The sequence below is a fragment of the Panthera leo genome, chromosome B3, assembly GCF_018350215.1.
Source record: "Panthera leo isolate Ple1 chromosome B3, P.leo_Ple1_pat1.1, whole genome shotgun sequence".
Taxonomy (NCBI): domain Eukaryota; kingdom Metazoa; phylum Chordata; class Mammalia; order Carnivora; family Felidae; genus Panthera; species Panthera leo.
In genome coordinates this window covers 109,843,362-109,855,173 of record NC_056684.1, presented here as the reverse complement: position 1 = coordinate 109,855,173, position 11,812 = coordinate 109,843,362, and the positions used below count along the sequence as shown (strand labels likewise).

At 37.5% G+C, this 11,812-nt stretch overlaps 1 protein-coding gene across 3 annotated transcripts in view; it reads right to left on the bottom strand.

Annotated features, from left to right (window-relative positions):
* SYNE2 (spectrin repeat containing nuclear envelope protein 2) overlaps positions 1-11,812 on the bottom strand; it is a 282,344-nt gene that overhangs the window by 156,873 nt on the left and 113,659 nt on the right. For 2 of the 3 annotated variants that reach the window (XM_042943457.1, XM_042943458.1), the window contains 3 exons: positions 10,464-10,805; positions 1,335-1,490; positions 173-438 (listed from right to left, as the gene is read on the bottom strand). In XM_042943457.1, coding sequence (XP_042799391.1) covers positions 173-438; positions 1,335-1,490; positions 10,464-10,805 — 764 coding nt within the window. Of the gene's footprint in view, positions 1-172; positions 439-1,334; positions 1,491-2,879; positions 2,935-10,463; positions 10,806-11,812 lie in introns of those variants that run through there. The other variant, XM_042943459.1, reaches the window with a different exon arrangement.

The window sequence follows — 11,812 nt, the reverse complement described above, 5'->3', positions numbered from 1 at the left end:
GAGGGAGACACAGAATCCCAAGAAGGCTGCAGGCTCCAGGCTCTGAGCTGTCAGCACTGAGCCCCATGTGGGACCTGAACCCACCAACTGTGAAATCATGAACTGAGCTGAAGTCGGACCCTTAAGTGACTGAGCCACCCAGGTGCCCCAAGTCCTAAATTCTTACACTTACACTTTTAGACTTTCCTTTTCTGTCAACAAGGCTTTCACTGAGGATTCAATGGCAGCAAGGCATTCCTGAAAATCCTTAAGGAAACAATATTGGCTTTCTTTATTTTTCTTCAAAGTAATAAGTGCCTGAAGCAGATTGTCCAAATAGTTCACTGAATACCCTGCGTTGTGAAGAACCAAGGCACTTGTTTCTGCTTTATTGAGATACTCAGTTTGTTCCAGTGGTTCAATGGCTGATTTCTTTGCGTCCAACTGGGCATATAATTCCTAAAAACAAGTCATGGAAATTAGTAAATATAAATTCACTCATTCATTAATTTCCTTCCTTCCAGTAACATTATATCCCAAGAATATGTTTTAAAAATTTCATTTGCATACAGAGAAAGTAAGGTGCTGAAAGATTAAAAGACTTTTTTTTTTCACTGGAATCATGTTAAAATCTAGACTGAAATTGACAGTTGTCTTAGCATTTAATAGCAATTAGATCTTCCTATTGTGTTAAAAGGTTCTGTAGTGTCTAAAGGAAGATTTCTCTCTTTTTGTTCCAGGTTGTTCTACATTTGCAGACACTCCGTTTATATATATCCTTTATATATGATACTTTTTTTTTTTTTTAATTCACATACATCACCCTTCTTTCCTGTTTGAAATACATGTTTACAGTCATGTAAACTTAGCTAAAATTGTAGGGGTCATTTTTTTTTTTTTTTTAAACATGGCCATGTATTGGATTTTTAGACTATATACCTATAAGTACATAAATATATAAACACAGCTAGGTAAACACCGCTGTAAAAAAAACAAAGAAGTACCCTGCAATGTTGATAATTAGGAAAAATAAAATAAATTTATCAGAATCTGAAGAATACATATGACTAAGAACAGAAGTGAGAAGTCAGAATCTCCAAATAGTGTTACTGAATAAGTTTTTAGGAACTTCGTGAAAAAGACTAATGCTCATTAAACTCTTCCACTTTTTAAATGGAAAGATTTATACAACTTACTGATTAGTACATAATTATATAGTTACCAAATTGATCATCAGGCAAAGGTTAAATAAGACTTTTCATTCTGTACAAGCAAGTTTCTGGTAATTAAAATATATTGTATTGCACTGGATAAATGATGCAATCATGTTGTCAATGTTTTTCTTGTTTCCATACCTCTATCTCTTTTAATTGTTCATTTCTTAACACGACATCTAATTCTAAAGGTTGATTTTGCAGCTCATTGACTTTATGCTCATCGTCAGTGTTTTTCATGCTTTCTTGAACATTGAGAGAAAGTTGTTTTGACAAAACCATTTCCACAGCTGAATTCTGAAAACATAAAAAGATTAATTGCCAAATGGTCTACCTTCCAAATAAATAATTTTTCCTTTTCTTGGTGAAAACATTCTAGTTCCTTCTATTTACTCAGATTAACGGCTTTCAAAAAGTACATTTGGGGCACTATCAAAGATGATTTTCTTCATGCAATATTTAATGCTGACATTGATATCCCAAGGAAAAAGTTTTTTGAAAAGATAGGATAGGATCTATAATTATATCACAAGGTAAAATCTAGTCTTAAAGAAAACAGATATGGAAAAAACAAAAATTCTAAAATCTATACTTAGTATTCACTGTGATGCCAGAGGGCAGGACAAGTAACAGGCATTCAGTGTTACCTATGGGTAGTTGAACATGGTAAGTGGATAGATGGCAGGAACACCCAGATTGCATCATATTAACAACGGATTATGGCTTAAACAAATTAATAGTAAGAATTCCAACCTGGGTAAGGCAGAACAGGTTATACAGGTAGTAATTTGAAAGCTGTACCAACTGGATTTTCTCATAGGATACACAGAGATGGCATCTGCATTCATTTATTTGTTCTTTTCACAAATATTTGTTGAGTATTTACGCGTACCAGGTACCATGACCGTCATTTTAAGAGATTTCCATTATTTTGCTAGGGTATTAGTTTTTATTTTCAGGTTACTTTATAAATGAAGTACCATTTGATTGTGCCATATACTTTCACGTCAGTAAGGTCTGCATTAGTAAGTCCGTGAATAGAATGTGTCCACATCCCCAAACAAGGTAGAAATTGTTATTGTAAAAGTACCGCCTAGATAGCAATGTAAAATGTTAAGCGAAAGGGAAACTGGGTAAGAGATCTACGAAACCTTTCTGTACCCTCTCTGCAACATTTCCATCAATGTAAGACGGTTGTAAAGTTAAAAGATTATTTAAATAAAACAGATGCTTTATGTGTCCGGAGCTTCACCAAAACTAACTGGTAAGAAAATTCAGCTGACCAGGGTGACTGGTTTTGATTAGTTGGCACTTAGCACCAGTTACTTCTTTCAAGAGGCTACAAATGATTACAATGATTTCGAAAACTTCCTCCATTCCCAACAATTTATTCATGCAAACTATAGTTAAAAACCTACAGGGAAGACAGCATCTCAGGAGGAAAGATTCAGGAAGGCTACGAGAGGGAAAGAGAAAGGTGCCACACCACAGGTTCCATCAGCCCATGGGCACTCCTTGGGAGTGAGCCACAACCATGGGAGGTGGACGCCTGCCTCCCGCCTGTTACTCCCACAAGTCCACCCAGAACAAGAGCATCTGAGGTAAAGGCTGAGATATTAGACCCTAGGAAAACTTTACGTATTATTAACCATCTACTAAGAATTCAGAGCTCTTGGTCTGTCTTACCTTATAAACCAGTGACTTGAGGACTAGCAACAATCGGCCATTTGTAATCTATCTTTGGTGGCCAGAGAGAGCATTCTGAAAAACCGGAAATCACCCCTAAACACCATTTGTCTACTAACCCCAAAAGCCATGTTTCGACCTTGGCAGAACATCCAACGGAATCCCTCAAACGAACGTTTCAAATTTAAAAGGTAACATTCTCTTGCTCATGCCCAGAGAGGTTGGAACACAGACTCAAGGTCCTGATTGGCTCATGGGAAGATTCTTTTGGAATCAGTCATCTCTGCTCATCACCCTTTACTGTATTTTATTTTGATTTGGCAGGCTCACTTGAACAACTTTCTTTTAAATAGAAGATATTTCAAACATAGTTAGAAGAACAAAATACGACCTACAGTCATTAATCGTGATACAGATATAAGTAATGTAATCTTCCATACCACAAATACAATCAAATATAATTGAAAGCCCAGTCCTCATCCTTCTTTCATCTCTTCCTTCCCAGAGATAACCACTATTTTGAAATATACACATACATTTTCAAAAGTATGTATTCATTTAAGTCATCTCTCTGTCCAACGTGGGGCTCTAACTCGTGACCCTGAGATCAAGAGTCACGTGCTCTATGAACGGAGCCAACCAGGCATCCACACACACACATTTTTACACTTTTATTATATATGTCATTCATACAGTATTGTCTTATGTATTTTAATTCTTATAAAACTGGAATTATGTATTATCATTTTATAGCTTTTCCATTCAACAGTATGCTTGGGGATGTATTCGTGGTGACAGAGAAAAATCTAATACAGTCATTTTACCTTTTATACTGTTCTACTGTCTGCATGAACATGACTTATTTATCTGTCAGGCTACTGTGAACATAATATTGTTTCCAGTTTTTCTTATTACAGATATATTGCTCTGACAAACACTTTTGTGCCAGTCGTCTTGCACATTTGTGTGACTTTCTTTGGGATGTTTTCCTAGGACTAAAATTACTCCTTTTAAGTAATGGATAGCTATTGATTTGTTCTCCAAACTGAATTACAGTTTTGATTCCCACCAGCATGGTAAAAGAATTCGTATTTTCCCTAATCCTCTCTGATATTTGATGCTAACAGACTTTAATTTCTGCCAATATAATGCATGTGAAATTGATATCATTATTGTTTTAATGGATTTCTCTGACGGCTAATAAGACAGAGCTACTCGCTGGGCACCCCAGGGGTTCAGTCGGTCGAGTGTCCAACCGACTGGAGTTTGAGCCCCGCATTCGTTCTATGCGGACAGCTCAGATCCTGCTTCGGACCCTCTGTCTCCCTCTCTCTCTGCTCCTCCCCTACTTGCTCTCTCTCTCAAAACTAAATATACATTTAAAAAAAAAAAAAAAAAGACTGATCTACTCTCCTAGAAGAAAACATGAGCAGTAAGCTCTTTGACATCAGTCTTAGTAATATTTTATTGGATTAGTCTTCTGAGGCAAAGGCAAAAAAACTAAAATAAACACATGGGACTACATCAAACTAAAAGGCTTTTGCACAGGGGCACCTGAGTGGCTCAGTCAGTCGAGCAGGTCATGATCTCGCGGTTTGTGCGAGTTCGAGTCCCACGTCAGACACTGTGCTGGCAGGTCAGAGCCTGGAGCCTGCTTCAGAGTCTGTGTCTCCTCCTCTCTGCCCCTCCCCTGCTCATGCTCTCTCTCTGTCTCTCAATAATAAATAAACATGCAAAAAATAATAATAAAATAAAATAAAATAATTTAAAAAAAATAAAAGGCTTTTGCACAGCAAATGAAACCATCGACAAAGCAAAAAGGTAACCTACTGAAAGGAAGAAGATATTTGCAAGTTGTACACTCGTTAATGGGTTAACAGCCAAAATACACAAAGAATTTATACAATTTATTAAAAAAAAAAAACAATCTGATTAAAAAAATGGGCAGAGGACATGAACACACATTTTTGTCCAAAGAAGACATCCAGAAGGCCAACAGGCACATGAAAGATGCTCAACGTCACTTACCACCAGGGAAATGCAAATCAAAACCACAATGAGATACCACCTCACACCTGTCAGACCGGCTATTACTTAAAAGGCAAAACATTACAAGTGTTGGTGAGAACGGGGAGAAAAGGGAACCCTCAAAAGCTACTGAGAGGAATGTTAAGTTGGTTCAGTCAGTATGGAAAACATTATGAAGATTCTTCAAAAAATTTAAAGTAAATGTATCATATGTTCCAGCGATCCCACTTCTGGGTATTTATCTGAAGAGAACAAAAACACAAATTTGAAGAGCTATGTGTAGCCCTAGGCTCGCTACAGCATAATTTACAACAGCCAAGATATGGGAGCTGCTTAAGTGTCCCTCAGCAGATATACGGATAAAGAAAGCGTAGTGTACCTATGTAAGGAGTATCGCTCAGTCATAAAGAAGAATAAAATCTTTATAAAAGCTTCCTAAAGATAAGCATCCATCATCACCACTAGAGACAAAATGAAAGGCATATCAACACAGTCTCAGGGGCTGCCTCCTTCTGTTAGCATGATGTCCACAATGTTAACATGACCCATAAGGCACTTGTGACTCGGCCAGCCTCGCCTACCTCTCAGGCCTCACCTGTGTCGCTCTCCTCTTTCCTCCACCCTCTCTTTCATCCTTTCTAACTCCTCATGCTCTCTCTCCCATCACAAGAGGAAATTCTACTTCCTCTTTCAAAAATGCTCCCAACATCCAGCCCTGAGCTCTGTTAATTCCAAGCCACCCTTCGGGTCTCAGTTCAAATGCTGTTTCCTTACGGAAGCTCTGACTACAGTTCGTGTCAGAATCCTTTATTATAGACGATCATGAAAATGGGTTCCTCCATTTAGTTCCTGTAATTAGGCTCTCATTAGTTACTTGATTGATGTGTGTCTCGTCCTCTAGACTAGAAGCTCAATGAGAAGAGAGACTATGCCTATTTTTGTTCACCTCTGAACCCTCACTGTCTGCTCAATAAATTTTGACTGAGTGGACATAGAGACGAATTAATATTAGACAAAAAATAAGAGAGTTTTGTTTAGTCTTTGTTTGTTAAGATGAACCATCTGTGGGGGCGCCTGGGTGGCTCAGTCGGTTAAGTGTCCAACTTCAGCTCAGGTCATGATCTCGCACTCCATGAGTTCAAGCCCCGCATCGGGCTCTGTGCTGACAGCTCAGAGCCTGGAGCCTGTTTCGGATTCTGTGTCTCCCTCTCTCTCTGACCCTCCCCTGTTCATGCTCTGACTCTCTCTGTCTCAAAAATAAATAAATGTTAAAAAAAAAAAAAAAAAAGATGAACCATCTGTGGATTATAAAGCAGATTACAAAGAAATTGAGGATCCCCCAATCTAGGTCTGCCAATCTAGCTGTCGTTGATCTGATATCTGCTAGGAATGACAGAAACAGGATTTGGTGGGTTTACCAAGAGTAGAGAAAGTTCAAAATAGGCACAAGAACACAATAAGGGGTCCACTGAGGTCAGACAGCACATTAGCATATTAGACCTCAATTAAAAACCCACATAACACATTCAATAAAATGGTGGGGTAAGCCACCAAGCATCAGGCTGGGTAGAGGACACCTGTGTTCTAGTCCCAGTGCTGCCAGAATACGAATTTGGCCAATTAACATCTCTCACTTCCCTCACCTGAAACACAAGAGTTAGGCTAGAGAGTTTCTAAGGTCCCTCAGCCTAAGATTTCAGGACTTCAGAACATGCTCTCAAACACATGCTGCTCAGAGATGTCAACACCACGTACCCTATGTAGGTCACTTGGTGTCCTGTAAGGGAACAAATCTTAGATTATAAAAAATACCTCTAGAGTAAGAAGCAAGATTTACATACGGGCCAAAACCAGGCAAAGTAATACACTTTGAAGACAGAGTCGGCATATGGCCCAACTACGTGTTCCATTTCAAAATTTTTTTTTTTTTACTGTGTCATCAGGATAAACAATACCCCAAATAGACATCATTTACCCCAGGATTGAAAACTGTTTATCCAGTGAGTGGTTTTCCTTCTCACTCTAGTATGGACTCCACTGTATTTCTGGGGGCTCACCCACAGCGGGATACCTTTGTCTGTATCTGTGACCATCTACTTTCCAGAATTTCTCTGGATGCTTCTTAAACACTGAAATTATAAATGCTCAGAAATTTTTGAAAAGAACAAAAAAAACAACTCAGACATACTGACAATTATACCTAATGACAAGGAATTTAAAGAAGTAATTATAGGCAAAAAGTTTTTTGAGGGAGCAATTATGTCATGTAGGTTGACATGTGGAAGGGAGAGGGGCAGGGAAGAACACTTAATACCAGTTAATATGTAATGTTGCTTTATGAGTTTTTAGAATAATAACAAACCCAGAATGTATTACTTTCCTGTTTTTCCTCTTTATCATTTCCCTTTATGGACATCTAAAATCTTAAAAGATTAGTCAGTCTTCACTTTTTATCATACCCTAATTTGTTACTTTACTTCACCTACATGGGGGGGGGGGGTGGAAGGCAGTTTTGCCTTTTCATATTCAAAAACTCTTAGAAATTCATCTCTATAAAAATATCCAGTAAGATATTTGATCATAAGCACCCCTACCATTCAGTCTGTATGTTATAATTTCTCTTGCCTCCAGCTTTGCCTTAATATTTTAACTTTTTTTTGATGTTTATTTTTGAGAGAGAGACAGAGCGTGAGTGGGGGAGGCACAGAGAGAGAGGGAGACACAGAATCTGAAGCAGGCTCCAGGCTCTGAGCCGTCAGCACTGAGCCCGACGCGGGGCTCAAACTCACAACCTTTGAAATCATGACCTGAGCCGAAGTCAGACGCTTAACTGACTGAGCCACTCAGGCGCCCCAATTAATATTTTTGATATTAAAGAAAAAGTCAGCCAAAGGTCCAGATCTAAGTTATCCTCTAAATTTCACCTAAAATGAAATTCTTAGCAATGCATTCAAATATAAACATGCTATAATGGCAATTTTTGAAAAGTGCAATCATACTTTCAACAAAACTCTAAGATCACATGAAATTTACTAAAGAAAAAAGTAGAAGAAAATAAAAACTTCCTAAAAATTCTTCTGGAGACGATTTTAAATAATCTGATAAAAGCCCTTCCAAATTCCAAAAAGGCACATGAAATGAGCATTAATTAGATATTTAATTAGTGTTATATTTTAAGCTGTGACAACTGTATGCCCATATTCTAGCAGAATGACTAGTACAAAAGAGGCCTCAATGGATGTTTTTAATGAATTAAGTGCTTGTTTTCACTACCACAAGAGTTTCTGATTAATTACATTTATAATTCAGTAAATTGTGCTTTTATGTGCTCTATGCACTCAGTATATAGAGATTCCTGCTTAAGTAATTTACACTCATCGTATATGTGTCTATACATGTTTTGATCACTTTTACTAGCTGTTCAACGTTAAAATTGTTCTGGGTCTTACATAGTCTAATGTTACACAGAAAAAAGTAAATACAGCCAGTACTTAGAGTGGGGAAAATAAGAAGCACACATTCAGAGGGGAAAAAAAAAAAAAAAGATTCATGTTACAAAAGAGTAAAAAGTAATCATGATAAAATATTAGTAGAGAATTAAAACCAGTTTCCTCTATCCTAGACCTGTGAAAATTATTTGAAAACTTAAGTACCTCTATAATGGTTTTAACTTTAAAAATAGCTTATCTTGGGGAGCCTGGGTGACTCAGTCAGGTAAGCGTCTGACTTCAGCTCAGGTCATGACCTCGTGGTTTGCAAGTTCGAGTCCCGCATGGGGCTCTCTGCTGTCGGCACAGAGCCCTCTTTGGATCTTCTGTCCTCTCTCTCTGCCCCTCCCTCACTTGCTCATGTGCACACACTCTCTCCCTCTCTGTCTCTCTCTCTCTTTCAAAAATAAATAAACATTAAAAAAATAGCTTATTTCCTCCTTCACAAACACATGAATCTTCTGACCATATGCAAGACATCACAAATTAAATAAAAATTTATATTAGAATATATTTGTCTTACATGATTCAATGGAAAAAAACATCTTAATGAAGCATCATAAATTATAAATAACTCATCATTCAAGATTAAGTAAAAGCTTAATAAATTATAAAAGTTCTGATTATTGGATTATGATCTTTAGTTTTCAATACTCTACTGAATTTTGGGTGCTCACAGCCAAAATGGGTCTGAGAAGCTAATTTTAAAAGTTATTAAGCAATTCCCTTTAGCAATATCATGCATTAGCATAGAAAACACTCAGCTATGTATATTTTTTTACTTATCTACTGCTCTTTAAATACCGTTAAGAGTTTCTTTTATACATACAACTCAAGAGTCGCATGCACGGGCCCTTCATTCTTTAAGACCTTTTCCTTAACCGTGTCTGACATGACAAGTGGGATTTAGTAAGTCCTCCTCATGGCCAGAGAGATGCTCTATTAGCATTTAACCTTGTTTTACACATTTCTAGAGATTGCCCTCTGGTTCCTATAATTTTCCATGCATTTCTGTTTTAAGAAGACAACAGAAGGGGCGCCTGTGTGGCTCTGTTGGTTAATAGTCCGACTTTGGCTCAGGTCGTCATCTCACAGCTCATGAGTTCGAGCCCTGCGTTGGGCTCTGTGCTGACCGCTTACAGCCTGGAGCCTGCTTCAGATTCTATGTCTCCCTTTCTCTCTGCCCTCTCCCCCATTCACTCTCTGTCTTTGGTCTCTCAAAAATAAATAAACGTTAAAAAAAAATTTAAGAAGACAACAGAAGCGTACGCTCTTTTCATCGCTGTTGATCGCGTACTCCATAAAAAGCTGATGAGGACTCAAGCCTGAATGGTCTGATCTTTTTGCTATGGTCCCACTGGACCCTGGATTGTGAGAGGCTGCCTAACAGGAAGACGCTTTCAAATACAGTATACTGGATGGTTCTTTGTGCCTTTTCCATTTCAATCTCTAACCTATGAGAAAGAACTTTAAGAGCCACAGGAAAATGTACCCATTTGGTTTAGAAAGAAAACAAAACAACATTCTTCTTTCTTCTCCCCCGGGGAAAATTAGGAGGCTGAATGTTGATGTTCTCACACCAAACGATCTGACAACATTTAAAAATGCATTTGCAGTAGAGGGTTAACATGAGAAGAAAAAGAAAGGAACCTATCCTTTCAAACAGTCTCTGATTTCATTATAAAATCAACCAAAAAAAAAAAAAAATGGGGCTCTTGGATTTTTTTTTTCCCCTCAGAAAATGGGTAGAACACATTTTCTTTTCTTTTGCCTTTTCTAATTTGCCTTTGTGCTCTTGACCCAAGAAACGGTATCTGATTACATATCAGAGAGAATAATCAACCCAAGTTGATGACTGACATTTTAACAGACTAAACAGTAATATTGCACCACCGAAATCCTGAACAGTTTTCTAAGGGCTCTTTTTACAAGTGGGCATCATAAATAGCCAGCACATTGAGGGTTTAATTATGAAATCAGAAGGCTTGATTCACTACCCTCTTTTCAGAGCCCAACACCTCTTCTTTCTCAGACGCGATGTCTTGGAGAGGCAATCACAAGCACTTACCTTGTTTATTTCCCAATCTTGCTCCAATTTTTCCAGTACAGCTGAGTCCTGAGTGGACTCCTGCACATCACAAGTGACCTCCTCCTCTCTGCCTGGCAGACTAAACTTTTCTTTCTGTTCTGCTGAGCGTTTTGATTGGAGAATGCTATGAAGACAATTTTCTGTCTCCTGCTTAGCAGATTCAAGTCGGTTTTCCAAATCCTTTTGTTTACACTTAAGTGATTTTATATCATCTTTAATAATCTTCTGTCCCACTGAAGATGTGTTTTTCTTGATGGATTTTGCTAAAGCTAAAATCTTCTCCAATGTGCCAGCTTGTAAACTGAGTCTATTCTCTAGTTCCTGTAAGTGGAGAAAAGATGATCACACAAAGTATTTCCATTGTCACAAGAGTTCATTGACTTTTGGAAATCACAGAGTATTCTTCTCCAGCAGTGGAAAGTATAATAAATTTACCAATTCATATCACAAAGAAAAAACTTTGGGCAAGATTTAAACCACTGTAGCATCCCAGACCAAAACCTCCAACAGACTGTATAAGATACCAAAAGTCTATAAGAAGTAACAAAGAAAATTTCATAACACAGTTCCCGGAACGTTGGAGGCAGTCAACATATATTTGTTAAGTATGTATTTTGTTCAAGATACAGCCTTTTTACACAAAATACTAAATAATAAGGGCTTACTTTGTGCAAAGCATTGAAAAAAATAGAAGAATCATTTAGAATGTGCCCACATGAATCTAGTGTTAATATTTAAAATTCAGAGCAAAACTTTAATCAATCTATCCAATGCAATATCTTAAATATAGCAGGAACCCAAATAATATTTACTAAAGGCATGAACAAATCAGGCTAATTTGAGAACTCAAGACTCAAATGGAATTTGAGGTACTATAGCAGCTACTAATGTTACTATTGAAATAGAGTTAAACTTAAAGTTGCTAAGTGAACTAGATAGTATTTATTAGTCACTATCCTAATAGACTACACAGTATTCACTCATTCATTCATTTATTCATTCATTCATTCAACCAGCAGCAAATATTATCATGGTAGGCTTTTTAAAAATTGTCCTTTATGTTTTAAGTAATGTCTACACCCAATGTGGGGCTTGAACTCACAACCCCGAGATCAAGAGTTGCACACTCTACCAATCAAGCCAGCCAGGTGCCCTTATCATGATAGGTTTTGAAGTTGCATAGATGAGTAAAGTTCAGTCCCATCAGGTTCCTATAATCTAGTGAGAGACACAGAAGTAAACAGACAATTGTATTAGAATGTGAAAAGATCTACGCTAACAAATACACACAGGTCCAGATTGCATTTTAGAAAGATCTGGCGCGGCCA